General features: G+C 34.8%; 1 protein-coding gene and 1 pseudogene across 2 annotated transcripts; both read right to left on the bottom strand.

Moving 5' to 3' along the window:
* Positions 1-4,313: 4,313 nt before the first annotated feature.
* Positions 4,314-7,186, bottom strand: LOC147380897 (large ribosomal subunit protein uL3c-like; annotated as a pseudogene). Its single transcript, XR_015174963.1, has 2 exons — positions 5,868-7,186; positions 4,314-4,857 (listed from the first exon to the last, which is right to left on the bottom strand). The product of XR_015174963.1 is annotated as a large ribosomal subunit protein uL3c-like (transcript).
* A 148-nt stretch (positions 7,187-7,334) lies between these two features.
* On the bottom strand, positions 7,335-16,524 carry LOC147380896 (L-arabinokinase-like). Its single transcript, XM_086431097.1, has 20 exons — positions 16,441-16,524; positions 16,224-16,326; positions 16,005-16,114; positions 15,787-15,906; positions 14,933-14,989; positions 14,642-14,817; positions 14,366-14,534; positions 13,996-14,079; positions 13,527-13,652; positions 13,134-13,264; positions 12,978-13,059; positions 11,219-11,306; positions 10,426-10,469; positions 10,219-10,314; positions 10,050-10,126; positions 9,140-9,358; positions 8,735-8,900; positions 8,326-8,397; positions 7,891-8,094; positions 7,335-7,705 (listed from the first exon to the last, which is right to left on the bottom strand). The coding sequence occupies exons 2-20, from the start codon at positions 16,246-16,248 to the stop codon at positions 7,589-7,591; spliced, it is 2,163 nt and encodes a 720-aa protein (XP_086287223.1). The 5' UTR covers positions 16,249-16,326; positions 16,441-16,524; the 3' UTR covers positions 7,335-7,588.
* Positions 16,525-16,716: the final 192 nt, after the last annotated feature.

The following is a 16,716-nucleotide window of genomic DNA, read 5'->3' as shown; positions in this document are numbered from 1 at the left end:
TGTTCCAAAAATATTACAAAGATTAACACTCAAAATTCATTGATGACTTCTAAAATAATTACGATCATCCAACAATCAAGATCAAATCTCGATGTTTGATCTAGCAAATAAAAAATGCTCCCCAAGCTCCTTATGACGATGCGTATGTACAAAGTGGGTCTCTAAAGTACCCAAAGCGACGAGCCACCGCTTAACAACGAATTGTAATCTCTAAAAAATAATTAAATTAATTATTTGAAAGATCTCATATAACCTTAAGGAGAGTATCCTATTTTTTTGATGTGGGACTATTTTATTTTAAGAGATAAAATCCTAAATTTCACAATCTCTCTAAAATACAAAACATTAAAATACCCTTCAACTTACAAAAATTCCAATTTAACCCAAAAAAAAAAAAAACTTTAAAAACAAATCAATATATTATTTTTATTGAATTAATAAATACTTATTTTATTAAAATAATAATAAATATTAACAATACATGTGTTATTTCTCATTTTGGGAGTAAAAATTCAGTCAAGAAACGTGAATACTTTGATAAACCTAATGGAAGTGATGGTAATTTTTGGGGAAATGCAGGAGTGTTCTTTGCTTCTTTGCCGAAGCATTCATAAGTTGTGACCGTGTTTAAAGATGCTGATTACTCAAGCTCTAGCCATCTTCGCAGGAAAAAACTTCATGGGCTGGACATTTTCATGTACAAGTATAAAGAAAAATTAAATAGAAACTTTTTATTTGACAAATTTTTCCTTTTTAATGAGTTAATTATATATTTGATAATGTTAGATTTATTGGTTTAATTGAATTTAGATTCTTACAGGTATTTCTGGATATGGGTTGTTGGTTGATTTTAAGTTTATATAGATTTTAGCTATTTTTTATTGAATTTTCTTTGGACATGTATGGAAAGCTTTACTTGTTGAGTGATTTGTGAATTGGAATTTTGGATTGATCAAGTCTTGGTTTGCGTAATTTTAGATTTGTTGACAAGTTTAGTAGCCATTTAGAGTTCTTGACAGTTGACACTATGTTTTGATTTTTGAAATAGCTACAAACTTAGCAGTTGTCTTTAGTTTGTATAATTTGGTTGTCAAAGCATTTGACAAAAGTCATTGGTTTGTTGTAATGGATTTATGCATCTAATTTTTTGTTCTTTACATATGGATGTCGATTCATGCAATTTTTTCTAGAATAAACATTTGTGAATTTTCTAACGATTTGAAACTCAATTTTGCATACTTCTTGCTTGTTTTGACTCATTCTGATATGATCTTCAAACTCATATTGTAATAATTATTGCCTCAAGATACATGTGGCTTATGCCTCGACGATTAATCTTGATTAGTTTAAAAACCTATTCCGATATAAGTATGGAGGCATGTGGCGTGAAGCATATATGAGGTATGATCCTCGACTCTGCTAGCACATGTATGAACCAAACATATAATATTTTCCCAGAATAATTCCTTATAAATTAGTAAGTTGGTAGAGGCTGTGATTGGTAATGCCATAGAACCTATGTTCAGTACCCATTATCAGTCGACGTCATTCGGATCCTAAGTACAGAACCTAGGTGATGAGCGCAAAGAGAAATGCGGATCTGATGTCATTCAACTACTAATCTGTCTCTCTTTGCTCAGTACCTACCGAGGCGGCTCTTTTCAGCTGGTGGGGTTGCAGCTGCTTAATTACTCAACATATTACCAAAAAGGAAAAAAAAAAAAAAAAGAGCAATACAAATAAATAATCGGCATCACCGGCCTAGAAGGAAGAGTGAGAGGAGGATTTGAGCCAAGTTATGGATCCAATGATGAAGTTCAGCTTGAGTCACTTGTGAGAGCAGACACAATCATTGGACATACATAAAATCAATGCCTTCCCAAGATTATGCTACATAAGATCAACCTGCGCTCTGATTTTCCTTTTTAGTATATAATATATATACATAAAAATTTTTTGATAGGTAAATACTTGGGTTAGTACTTGAATATTGTTAATTGTTAATAGTTAGCATAAGAAGTATGGTAGTATATGCCGGGTAGTTCTCTAGGACCTCCTCATTTGTATTTTCTTGTCATCTATCTATATAAATAGAAAAGAAAAAGGAGATTAGTGCCCTAAACTCCCTGGACAAGTCTTGTGCATGCAAAACAAAGCTAGTTTACTGGTGGGCTGATGCAAACGATTGGTGCGCTTACAAGTTAAAGCTACCTTACCTTCCATGAAAAGCCATAATTGCAAGAACCACATAAATTCGATATATGGTAACCATTCTTTCATTTATTTATTAATATTTCAAATAATGTTCATCCATGATTTAGCAAAAACCAACAATTAAACTACAACCTTGAGGGTGAATGCATTTAAATTTTTTTTGATAAGTTAAGGTTGAACATTACCCATCATGCCTGGTACAAAATACAGGTGATCTTACAGCTGCCTTCCATGCAATGACATTATAGCAAGAGCCGCAGACCTCCGATCATGGTAGTCGACAAAGCCAAACGACGATTACATTAATAAACAATTGAACAATCTATAAGTCAAAAGAAGCTATTAAAAAAAGGCAGAACTTTAAACCATAGATAATATGCATAGGAAGACAAATAAAATTTGGTATGTACATGTGACGAAGCTGTTTAATACAGAGATTGATAGACATACAGAAAGGTCATTTAAGAATTTTTTTTTTTTAAATGAGAAGTAATAAATTTGCTTCATTATTAAAAAATATGATTATACACTTGTTTTACAGGGGTAATGTCCACAAATCTAAATTTATACAGGGTATCACATTTGAATTTGTCGAAAGTAGCAGTCACAACTCGCAATTTCCTTGCATTTTATGACAATGGAATAATGTATGTGTTCAGAACCAATTTGACCCTAGAATCACCTGATGACCGCCAATCCTAAAATGGTAAATGAAGCTACCCCTATTGGTTTGTGTTCGAAACACTCGAAGTTGGTGCCAAATTCGTAAATGAAACCCAAAAAATTCGGACAAAAAGAACAAGGCAACATGTCTGGCAATCCTGATATATGTACTAAGGAGACACAATTCTACACACAACAGGAACATTGAATTTAGTTCAAATCCGACACATGTCCCGTACACGTACATTGCTTAGAAGAATCCATGAACCATAATTGAGGGAAAATAAATAGCGTCCTTTTAAATGTATCCATTGCCCAGTCAAATGCTTCAAAACCCTAAAAGTGTTTGATGGACATTAGACCGCTCGCCGTTTTCCCCCTTAGAGTCCATGTCATGTGTCATTCTTAGCTTACAAAATAAGGCTTAGCGTATCATGGTTGCTCAAGTTTGTTCGTCTATCTTATAACGAGAAGGATGGTTAATGGTTCGTGGTTCCTATACAATAATAGAGATGAAAGGAAAAAATATAAACCAATTTTAAAATTTGTTGGAACATTTTGTCAAGGATTTGTTTTTTTTTAACCAATTTAAAAGATTCTACAGGTTAGTTCATTTATGCATTTCCTTCTCAAAAAAAAGAAAAAATAATAAAATTATACAAGTTGTCAAAGACAATCATCTCAACTCTTGATTCAATATAGTGAGGGAGAATTATTATTATTTGCCTTATTGCTTAATGCTTTTTCTGTCATACTGAAAAGAGAACTTCAGGGATTCTTGTTAAAAGTTACAGGCCCGCACATATGTTTGGGGAAACAAAAATGACCCAAACTTATACAGGGACTAGGATTTCGAGGTACCTATCTCTCCTTCGTACTTGCTTTCTCACTAATTAGTTCACGGTCAAGTGGGAATTAAATTAATACCATTATCGATATCTTTGCCAATTGTCCAGTTTAGATATATACCAAAATTTTGAAGAAATTTTTTTTTTGTGTAGCTTAGACTATTTGATTCGATAGCAATGTAATGGCTGCACTATTGTTATTATAAACTCTTGGGTCTATTGTTATGTGCTCAGCATCATCAAAGCCTTGTACCAAAATTCTAGGGTCAGTTATTCTGATTCACTTGTATTAACGTTGATTGCCAGTGTTGCTTATTGTCCCTTACCTTATGAAACAGATAATAGACTGAGGTCTCAGAACTCAACCCTATATGTTCATATTTATTTGGTATTTGTGATTGTGATTCTTTTGATTCCTTTTATCATTTTTGTTCCTTTCTTGATATTTTTACAAGGAATGGAAGCAAGTGCACATGAACGATTTTCATAAGATGACCACTGGTTTCAATTTTTTTTTTTTCCCGCTAAGCAAGCAAGGGATTAGTTATTAATAGGGTGAAGATGGGTTCAACGGGATTTGAACCTTAGGTCATGGAAGAGCTAGAAGGGCCTGAATCAAAGCCAAGGGTTGCGACCTATGAATCTTTCAGCAGGGACAAGTTCCTAGGCTGCTCAAGAAATAATTTTCTGAAATGGACACAGCATCATGTGCAAAGCATCTCCTCATTCCCTAATTATTAGTGAATCAATTGGCGAAGATATAACTAAGAAGCTCAAGATTGCTACCATATCAAAGAAAATAAGATCGAAAAAAGCTTCAATTATACAAAATACATACATTGCCAGCTGAAGTCAGATCTTTGGAATGTTTTTCCCTACAATCTTTGCAGGTGTAACATGCAGAAGATTTCCAGGCTTACCAGGAACTACGTCGTTGATCATAACAATCCTAAGGTCATTGTCAATCTTGACAATCTTTAACTTTTAAATCTTGGTTTTAGTTCTGCACATCCTCCCAGGCATCTTCCCTTTGTACACGTCCCGGTGTTGTTCCAGCACCAATCCCAATGCTCTGCGACTCTTGGAACCGTGACTCATCGGCCCCATCGAAAATTGTGCCTTTTGATTCCACCTATAGGAAAATGGAAAGGCACCATGAAACAATAAGGTCAATCCATCCTATTACAGTTCAACAAAAATCGTCCCAAGAAAAGTTGGAAATATGATGCTAGTGTTCTCTGGTCCACATCAATGCAAGCTGTCCGTGAACTTGTAACACACGATTCCAATCCAGATTACAATCCTGGTCAAATTGAATGTGAAAAATTCACATTCAGTCAGAAGGTACAATGTTTCTACTGAAGCTTTGCTAACTTAATTATTTGCAGATAACTAAGAATTTCACCATCAAATTGTTAAATCTGACATCGATAGATCTAATGTACCCACTGTGAATCAGTCATAAAAAATGTATCCAGTGGGAATACCTTGTAAGCTAAAGGTTTCTTAAAATAGAGATATTCAAAGAAGACTCAACAATGTGGCTAAGGACAATGGAATTGTCGAGAACGAAATTAGCGCTAATAAAGTGAAGAACTATTTTTTATTTTATTGAGGATAAGGTCTTCATATTCAGTAGTGATTGCTGAACCAGCGACCCATTAATACTCACCTTACCCCCTCTCCAAGTAAAGGAGTTTAGAGCTTGTATAAAAGGGCAAACATTCCCTTGAGAAAGGAGGGATATACAACACAAATAAGGCTCATTATCCACACCACAAAGACCGGAAACCCATGATACACAGATAGGTTAATGACACCATGAAGTAAGACTGAATGAGATTAGTCCTTGTGCTAGAACTCTTCTCAAGGATTCTCCCAAACAAGGTGTCATCTCCATGTTCTCCCCACTATCTCACTTCGGACCTTCTCCTTTCTCTTTTTTTTATTTTTATGAGTAAAGATATTAGTGCTTAATATTAACAAAAAACCTAACTAATTACAAACCGAGTTCCCTCTAAAAAGAAAAAAATGCACCATTATTAGTATAAAATTCAAGCTAATGCCAACTAAATCCAAATTTCGTACTAAATCTTATAGAAATCAAAAAACCAAAAAGATAAAAATAAACGAAAAACAGACCTTGGAAGCCCTTGCCAATGGTAGTCCCGGATACATCCACAATATCACATTCTTTGAAAATTTCTTCAATTATAAGGTGCTGATTCGGCTCAAACCCATCAACGGAAGTAAGACGAAACTCCTGGAGATGTCTCATTGGAATTGCGGAGATCTTATTGAGATGCCCAATCTCGGGCTTGGTGAGCTTCTTGTCCCTAACCCTACGATACCTGACCTGTACAGCATTGTAGCCATCAGTGGACCCGTTCTTGATCTGAGTCACAATGTATTCTTCTCTGAACCCGACAACAGTAACAGGAATAACTTTCCCTTCTGGTTCAAAGTAGGTCATCATCCCGAATTTTGAACCCATAACTCTAATTCCTGCTTCCATGCTCATCATCTTCAAGAAGATTGTTGGTTTGGGAGAGATGAAAAGAGGGAATGGAGAGAAGTGTAATGAGGACTCATTCTGAGAAGGGCAAGTCGGGCAGGTGTTCGAGCAAGTTATTCAATGGAGAATCTTCCTTTGGTGATGGCTATAGGTGGAGCTGAAGGTTTTGCATTGTGGTGTTAATAGCCCATTTATCAAGGTAATGGTCCATTTTATGTTGATCTCACCATGTACAAGGAGCTCCTACTTGTACACTACTTACTGAACTTTTTTTTTCTTTTCTTTTCCATGAAAGACAATGCATCATGAATAATTCAAATAAATCACAATTCGCAAATCCTATTCCTTAATTATGAATTTTGAGTATGTGGTGAAGATCTATTTGCTATTAATCGAATTTGCTTTATTTCTCTTTTAATTTTCTTTTATTACCTTCCCCTTGGGGATAGTTTTATGGCTTTTCTCTAGGTCTGGAAGATTAGAAATGTTATTTACAAGATTCTTTTCTTTTAAGTGTAGCCATTTACTGGAAATATTTTTGAAAAGGGTCTACATACCACAAAGGTGAAATATTTATGAAGAAAATATTGGGATCCATGATGAGATCACCCAAATCCCCCCTTTCATACTTCCTTTATGTTTAGCAGATTTGATATAACTGATAATAATAGAGGTCAATCCCATATTTTGCTTGCCCAACTAAAGTGCAATAACATATTTTCCTCAATTATTAATACCGACAGAAAATAATACAAAGGTATTTTTAAAAAAATTAAATAATGTGGATTTGCGTCTCTCATTATAATAGTAAATGCTCCGTCAAGGATTGCAAAACTGCATAATGCATGCATTTCCATGGTTTGATAAAAACCACTATATTCACATCCAATTAAAAGAGTTAGGAGAGACACGCAGCACACACCCTCATTCTTCTGATATAAAAATATCCCAATTTTTGACCTCCCAAAAAGTACCCAAAAAAAAAATTCTTAACTTGTCACTCATCATCAGCATGAAGTACATTGATGTGGCAATATAAGTTCTCCTGTGGGTATGAGTATTTTTACAAGTACGGATATTATGGAGAGTTCTACGATCAACATTATAGCTCCTTAAATAAGAATAATAAAAATATTTATTTAATTAAATAGGGCAAAAGCCAACCCCAAAAACCCCAATTAAGATGGGATTTTCCTTACTAATTTTTTTTTTTTTTGGGATGTAGTAATAGTATTTACCTAACTACATAGAAACAATAGTTATAATGCAATCAAACTTTATAAATTACTTCCATCAATGAAATACCTGTAGTCCTATACTAACTTTGGTTGGGAGGGAAAAAACGAAATTAGTTGGGAGGGAACCGGCGTCGAATTTTCAGATATCCGAACATTCCAGCACCAGGAGACGAGCCCTCGAAAACAAACGGCAAATATCCAGTTGCATCTTTGTATCTCTCCTGAATCTGAAGATTCAAAAAAAGTTAACAGGAAAAAAGTAAATAATAGGAGAAATAAAGGAATCACATATTAGAAGTGTTTTATAAGCTATTTAAATTGAGTAAACATAATTTAGATCAATTGAAATGAATAAATTATTTCCTATTTTATGCTTTTTGTTCATTTATGGCCAAGGTTCTAGGCAAATTACCTCTAAAATTTGTTCACTGCTTCGTAGACAGTTCCTTCCAACCACACAAACTGATCCGCCAGAGCCTCCCCCAGTAATCTTTGCCCCAAACAATGTCCCATTTTCGGATTTAGACAGTTTACTGTGCTGCACTTCCTGCACCAATTTTACTAGCCTGTCCGTTCCATCCGAGCCAAGTCCACAAGCACTATAACTGTAGTGGCACTGTGATAAAAGGATGTGCACATAATGAGAAGGAAATATAAACTTTTTGTTTCTCTACTGTAAAATTCATATATATATTGAAAAATCTAGGGGTGAGTCCCTTAAAATTTTGTATCAGTTCTTTTTATATATAACATTGCTTGATTATCCCAAAAAAATAAAAATTAAAAACATCTTGAAAACAGATTTTGGGGATTAATAGCCCAAAAAGCACTAAAAAACTGTAAATACCTGATACATGAGTTCTCCAAGAGCTGAAAGTTGATCATTTGAGGACTCAGATGTTAGCAGAGCTTTAACGGCCTGTTCATCAAGTAATGCACAGTGGTAATTTCTGATCAGCTTAATATAGAGAACCAGAAGACATTAACACTCCATTAAAAGATGGGCTACACACTCGTCATTGAGACAAGCTAGTACCAGTTGCTGCAATTCTATTCTTTCTCTAGGGTTCCGATTCTTAATTGTTTTCACGCTCCTGTTTAATGCCATTCGTTAACAATTATGGAATTTAAAGTGCTATTTCCCATTTTACATTACGTTCTTCTCTTCATAGGATTTCTATTCAACACAATTTTCTTTGGTCAAGCGAATCTTTCTTTCTAACAACATAGCCCGCCCATCAGATTAATTGACTAACCTTGACACGGAAGTTTTCATAGATAGGATGTCTAGCGGATGCTCTCACTGCATAGTTGCGCTTGCGATCAATAACTGTCACTGAATCATTGTGATCAATGTACTGATTCAAGAACGTCTCACCAAGCATGGTGTCAGGAAGCCTCTTTGCATAAACAGCTTCATATCTGTGTTAAGACAAAAATAAAAATAAATAAAAATTAAACCATTTCAAAATGTCTTAACTTTGAAATGAAGTAGTATTACAGAATGGATGTGTTGTTAGCCAATTTTCAGAAAGGATTTTTGGGAAGGAAGGTGGCATCCCTACTCATAAACCCTAGAGGCGTCACATGTGACCCACCACCAAACACCGGTATTAATTGCCTGATTACTAAAGGAAAGTAAATTAATAAAAGCACCTTACCTGTGTGGTGAGAGGTTGCATAGGTAATCTAGTGAAGCTTCAGCTTCAAGGAGTTCAATGCCATCCTCTTCAAATTCCTCAGAATTTATTCCATTCACTTGCGGAAGAGGATTAGCAATTGACAACGAACGGGGTAAAATTGCAGATGCCATAGACTTTATCATCTTCCGACCCATGAAGGTACCTACTCGCACAGATCCATAGTCTGCACCACCAACACTGCAATTGATGCAAATAGAGGAAAAAAACAAGGGTATTCACCAATATGACTTTTCAAAGAAAATCATTAAAAAAAATATCTAGTTTGATGGTTTATGAGAGTCTTGCCAATTATCAAGAATTTAACAGGAATAAGCTGATAATAATTTCTCATGGAACATAGATTTAGATGATCTAAAAGGATAATTATAAATTTCATCAATGAAGACGTGAGAGGGAAGAAGTCTTGTTTTTAGCTTCATATGCATGAATAACTTTATATTAACATTTTAGATAACAATTGAAATAAGATAGCAGAGAGAGAAAAAGTAGTTTTGGGGAGCTAAATTGAACAATGATAGTTTGACAAGAAAAAAAGAAAAGAGGTATAGAATGCATAGAAGTGGGACTGAGACATTAAGCACTTTGCTCCTATGGAATGTTGCATCTGATCCACGCTTCAGTGTTGAAACCTCGAACTACTCAAAATTGCGTTTTTTAACTTACAATTAGAACAAAATACAAGTTTGACGAATGTCACTTCATCGTTGAGGTATCTCAAGAAACAATCATGGAAGCAAAGCATGAGATAGAACTCAGAGCTAAGAACCATAGCTCAGTTTGTACATATTGCAACCTCAACGTTGAGGTCGTGGGTTCGGGTCCAGCTTATCCAACAAAAAAGTAAAATAAAAAATAAATACAGTCATACCTATGTCGAATTCCAGAGTCAATACCCCAAAACCTAACATGCGTAGGGATGTTCACTAGCCCTATTACTTCAGCCGGCTGCATGGAATATAAACACAATTGTATGTTAGTAATGTTACAAGACTTCAACGTCTGGAATCAACTTCAACTCACTACCAGATGCTTTATACCTGGCAAATCATAGCAAGAAGTTTGTTGGCTTCGCCACATGCTGATGTCATCTGGTCCATCACACCACATGGAGCTCCAACAATGTGATTCTCCACCTGTCAAATATTTGCCAACAGTAAGATAAGACAATCACAAGCATATGACTTAAAAAATTATCCTACGAATCAGCGATACTATTCAGCAACGAATTGTGCATATAACCATGCCTTTTGACAGAGCAACGCAAGATCTCTTGGAGTGATCTTCAACCCTGCAGATTAGAAGAAGCTGCCAACTCAGTTATTTTGTCAGAAGTGGAAATGCTCTTATGTTGTAATTTAAAATCAGTAGAAATAGAATATCGGATTAGTTGTTAAACTTTGTCAAATAATTACAGAATACATTTTAGTTTCCAACAATACTTTTGATACACTTGCACACACTTTTAAGTTTACCACACCCCTTGAGAAACATGGCATATAGAAATAAAGACAAAATGAAGCTTTCAGTGGGGACATGTGCAAAGAAAATACCATATGTATATGAAGAATCTGGGCACCAGTAAAATGTAAATACCATGTGTCATCCAAGACTTAGGCCGTCATTGGTATGCAAATACAACGTCATCAAATAGAATCCGAGAAGTAAAATACTCCATTTTGGGTTGAGGACCCTTCAATGAGTTATTTAAGAATTTGGGTGGATAACCTCGATCGGTGTGCAATTATTTCAATTTGTGCACTTAGGAGAGTTAATATTGTGTCTTCTATTAACCAAAATTTGACAAGAGACATAATTTTCATATTATTAACGTATCAATTACATTTACACGAGTCCTTCAATTGACTAAACTAATTTCCATAGTTCAAGTGGACCTATGCTAGCAAATACTAACTGTAAGAACCCAAGACTCTATCTGGAATAACAATAAAAAACTATTCTATGAAAAATATCATATGCAATGAAATATAATATTGAAGATAACCAAGTTTAAGGCTAAAAGTAGAAAAATATAGCAACCATGCGCAGCAGCAATAGCCGACATGCTAGCAACCTCCACCGCTGCAGAAGAGGATACTCCTTTGCCTTCTGGAACTGCGGAAGAAACCTGAAAGTTCATACCGATAAATCAAACAGCTGGAAATATTGGTGGGGTCTATGAATAACTACTACTTATTGTAAGGAATCAGGCAAAACTATCGAAAATATATATTATCTAAAAACTATTACGGAAGCAGGTGAGTACTGTAATCTAGGGATCCAAATTTAAGACAAATAAACCCAACAAGAAACAAATAAAATGCAACGCAATCACCAATGCAATTCTCTATTCTAGGGATCTAAACAACTGCATTAGGAGAGAAATACCATAAGAATACTTTTTCTTCAAACTGAAACTAGCCTACTAAATGGACGGCTCATATTGGAAGTTTGGGTAGATTCCATATATCCATTTCATACTATTTGGTGCTTTCTGTGTTCTGTACTATCTCTAAAGAAGTATGTTATGGAGTTCGACTCCCTTATCCGTTTCTTGGGGCATTTGGTTGGAAGAGGGAAATAACTGAAATTTTAAAGGGACGGAATGCACGATACAAGGGAACATAATTAGCATCTTAGGCTTTCTTTTTTTTTTTTTTGGGGTGCCAACCTTTTGGTATCTTTTTCAAAGACTCTTTAGGTGGGCACTTAATATGTGAAAACAAAGGGCAAGGGTATACTTTTGTTGTTCTGTTTCCTCTAACATAATAGGCAGAACCTCTGCACCACCTTTTTATTTATTGTTTGATTAAATCTTTACAACTATCCACACACACATTCCCACTAAAACTCAAGCTTGACACTTGTTAAAACTCAAACAATTTCAGAAAATACATAAAGAACTTGTCATTTAGTAAGTGGGATGCCGCCTACAAGGGAGTTAACATTTAATAATCACTACCAACTATATAACATGCAATGCCAATATCACATCTTACTTATTTGCTCAGTGCAAGAGAAGTAATAGTATTCCAGAAGATGATGTCTAATGGTACATATCAAACTGAAAAAGCATGATATATTTAACATAAATAGTTGCAGGATTCATTTTATTTTATAACCTACCATATATTTTTGAACAATATTGATTATCAGAAATATTGCATTTGATGAATGTTTCTATTTGTTTCAATGACCTAAATATTCCCTTTTATTAAGGTGCAATGCCATAGACTCTTGTTGACACATCCCTTTTTTTTATTTTCTTATTGCAAAACATTGATTTAACAACATTCATAGTTCATGAATTCTACAATTTCCAGTAGAAATTTTTACATATCATAATAGATCTCATCACATTTTTCATTATTATTCTTATTACTGTAAGAAATGGCTAGATCTAAGTTTTATATATATATATGGTTCAGGATCCCTTGACTCCTAAAAATGAGTCATGAAAAAAACACATAATCCCAACCCTTTAAACACAAAATCCAATGGTTGAGACTAATCCTTGGGGTAAGTATCTCCGAGATTTGTGCTATGAAAATACTCATAAATCTCAACCATTGGATTTTGTGTTTGAAGGGTTGGGATCATGTGTTTTTTTTCATGAGTCATTCTTAGGAGTCAATGGATCCCGACCACATATAAATATATATTTGTATTGCCGACTCAGGTTTAATACGGTGCCATAATTACTTGAATAGGGTAGAGAATAAACTGAATAAAAAAAAGGAATAAGAAGTTCAAAAAATGAAAATAACATCAAATTCTGGATATACAAGAGGTGAATTACCAGTAAGCTGATACTGTCGTTGAAGCGCACACCCAATTCGGTCATTAAAACAAGAATCGTTCCTGCAACATATGCTGCCCACCTAAAATGGAATACATGTTAATAATAAGCAGTTGAACACAAAATTACAACCAAATAAAATGAAGAATGACCTACTTCTGGGATGGATCTTGTGCAAAGTATCTGTTTGCCTTTTCATATGACATTGGCTGATCACCATCCATGAAATCAGTCAAGTCCATGTCAAAGGTTGGTCCACGATTACTCAATTCTGATCCATATGATACCTGAAAAGGCAAGTCGTGAAAACAAGAAAAGATGAAATCAACTACTTCCATGGTTTTGCACTGGTTTGAACATTGTTGATAAATATGTGCAAAGGATGCACTTGTCCATAGTTCAATTACATTATAGATTAGTGATGACTTACTCAAAGTGACATTCTTCAGAGAATGAAAACGACCTATTTTACTAGATTAAAAATCATTAATAGAAAATCTCAATATATCACATAAACAGAGAATTGATTTAACCAGGCTGATGACTTACAATTTGCAGTACAGGGGTGGATTCATTTCCTTTTGCAAGTTGCCGAGCCTGGGCATGTTTCCATAGCTTATGCTTGCTTGGATGAATCCTCTGAACAGCAACATGACAGGCTTCTCTAATAGGCATCTGTATGAAAAGTTATGTTAGCAATAAAATTACCAAAAGTTCTATTTTTTCTAAAATAAAATGACACAAAAAATTTTCAAATTGAAGTAACATCATTAGTCATGGGTTAGCATCCTTCCATTAGTAATCAGGGACTTCCACATTTTCTATTGAGGCTTTTGATATCTATGCTTTGTACTGCTAGTACTATCTAATATAACATTTGTTCTTATTGATAAGAAGGAAATATAAGCAAATTTCTTTTCCGAAAGCAACTCGGGAAAAAAACATTTTTCATTTGTAGATAATAACAAAGTTCCGAGAACGTCAGAATATAAAGAGGCCAATGAAGGGAGAAATAGACCTGCAAAACAAGGCTTCCCGAATAGTCTGCTATCCCTCCCATTACATCCAACCTCCCAGGCGCTCTTGCTACAAAGATTTCATCCTACAAGAAATGATAACCAATAATGAGAACTACAATTATTGCTAGAAGCTTCATGCTCTAAATGTAAAAGCTAGTTTCAATCTCATAAATTATGTTCACCATAGAGTGAATCGCTAAGTATACATTCTACATTTATAAATTATCTTATAGGGTGTTAACTTCAAGAAGAATTCCTCGATCAAGTAATGTTTAAAGTTAAATCAAGTCTTGCCCCACTGTTGAATAAAGAGTAAATTAGCCAATGTTAGATAAAAATTGCAAGCAGAACCACATGACAAAGACAGACCTCCCAGGTAAAGAGTCCAGCAGCAGCAACACGTTCCCGCAGTTTACGCTTCTCAGCGTTCTTTCCTGAATCATGTTCAGTGTCTAGTCTTGCCAAGCTGTTTAGGAAACTCATTGTATCTGAAAGACCTTGAAGATCTCCATGAAGAATCTCAAAGTCTTCAACGCATCTAGCGAGACAAAACACAGAAGGAATATATCAACAAAAGTGCATACGAATGTAAGCTTATGAGCATAAACAGATTTCTTTAGGAATCAAAGAGAAATTGAAACTCACGAGTTTGCAAGAGAGCTTTTCTCATTCATTTCAACACTCGGCAATGCAGTTCGAAGACCGAGTTCTGTTTCGGCAGTAGCGTACCATTCTGGGATATCTGCATCTCTACCAGGGGCCCTTTGTAGTTGATACCCAAGTACTATGGCATCACGCAATCTTCTTGCCCCACTAATAAACTGCAATTTATAGAAGAAAAAAAATAAATAGATACTAGTCAGTTTCATATTTAACAACAGGAAATAACCCATTTGTAACATATCAGTAAAAAATAGATATATGCACTTTGTTTACCTTATCTGAAGCATAATTCTTTCCGATAGCCGTATCCTGTAATATACGAGCAGCCACCTGAAGAGCACAATGAAAAAACGCATTTGTAAAACAAAATTTCTTGTTACAAAAATATCTGAATGTTTATCACATCAAATGATTTTTTTTAATGCTTAATTAAGCTGTAAAGAAGGTTATTTATCTTCTATGTTATGCATGACTCGTATACTATGAGAACAAGGTTTTCATTTACTTAACAATGTTTCCTCTCAGTACTTTATTGAAATAAGGTACCTCAGCCTAGATGGAACGATGTGAAACAGGACTTCATACCATGATCATCATATATCGCATTTAAGAAAACTGGCATTAAAGTCAAACCATGGAATTTCACTGCTAAGAGCTAACAAGATCTGCCTTTTTTTATCACAATGTATTGGATCTGTATGTTTGCATATAGAAATTTATCCTCTGAAAGTGTCATTTTCTTCCTCTCTCACAAGATCAACTATATTGCTTGAGAACATTACAAAAAAAATGTTTCTATTTTAGTGATAGGGAGCGATTTGCAAGCCTAGGTTGTCGGTGAGAAATCAAACATTGAATTCTTAACCTCTATTGCCATGAGATGTAATACTGCAAAATACTAGAACTAATAATAAAAAAAGAGTAAAAATGTAATAATTCAAATTTTGTAGAATTCTTCAGGTAACTAAATAATAATTCAAGTGCAAAGCGGGTGCATTTTACTAGTAAAATGAAACATGAGTCCTCAACTCCTCCACGAGTGTAGAAGAACCACAAAAATAAACTACAAATTTTCCATAAAAAGAAAAAAAAAAAAAAAAAAGTAAAGAGAAGAAGAAGATGCGTACCTCACCACCATTAATGCCTCCTTCATAGCATGGTTTCAGACTAATTGCACGTTGAAGGTAAGGTGTCCAGTGTCCAGTGAGTAAATCCCTCCTAATCATCTCCACACCACCTTGGTAAAACTGTTTAAACAAAATATATATTACCTTGTCAAGGCTCGGATGCTTTTTAAATACTTCCAAATCATTGACGTGAAGAACAATTGAACAACAAATTGTACCTCAAGCATATTTCTTAAGAATGGCTCTTCATTGAAATAATCTCTGCGTACAAAGACAAATGGTAACTTGTATGCTAAAGCTTCACTGACTGTGCCATATCCGATTTTTCCTGAAACGAATTTCATGATTCAAGTATCAAAACGCATCAGAAAAGTTTCAACTCCCAACACAACAATATAATTACAGAACTTATTAAAAAATAAATCTCATTACAGTACCTAGCATGCAGTCGGATGCTGCCATCAGATCAGGTGTGTACACATCTTTTGCAAGTCTTATGAAGTTTGGAGGAAGCTCTTGGCTGTCTGATGCGCCACAGACCTACATCATTAGAACAATATCTATATTTTCATCAACACAATGCCACTATTATTATTATTAGTAGTCTACAAAAACAGATAGCACAGTTGAAAACTTAGGTCCAACAAAGCGTACCAGGCACAGCCAACCAGCCGGAAGATACTCCGCCTTTAACTTCCAGCCTGCAGGCTGCAAGTGATAAACAACAGCATAGGAATAAAAACATAATTAATACAAATGACAGATACTAATATTTGTTTCACATAACAACAAGCATATTAGTATAAACGTTGTAGCCCCCAAGGGTTGGTGAGATGGTGAAGACCATGCCTCAAGAAGCAGAGGTCTTGAGGATTAGTTGGGTGCTCTAAGAGGCCTGGATAGCTAGTTTCCAAAAAAATAGTATAAACT

The sequence above is a fragment of the Akebia trifoliata genome, unplaced genomic scaffold (assembly GCF_017979445.1).
Source record: "Akebia trifoliata isolate Shusen 1 unplaced genomic scaffold, ASM1797944v1 Contig00895, whole genome shotgun sequence".
NCBI lineage: Eukaryota > Viridiplantae > Streptophyta > Magnoliopsida > Ranunculales > Lardizabalaceae > Akebia > Akebia trifoliata.
This window is presented reverse-complemented; position numbering and strand designations above follow the sequence as displayed.

What these genes read in the sequence shown, in the direction of transcription:
- LOC147380896 (XM_086431097.1), bottom strand. Translation starts at nt 16,248, where the DNA reads ATGGCAGCATCCGACTGCATGCTAG. An exon ending in GCACAAGATCCATCCCAGAA is followed by an intron (nt 13,060 to 13,133) that starts GTAGGTCATTCT and finishes ATTCCATTTTAG; the next exon opens with GTGGGCAGCATATGTTGCAG. An exon ending in TGCAACCTCTCACCACACAG is followed by an intron (nt 8,901 to 9,139) that starts GTAAGGTGCTTT and finishes GTCTTAACACAG; the next exon opens with ATATGAAGCTGTTTATGCAA.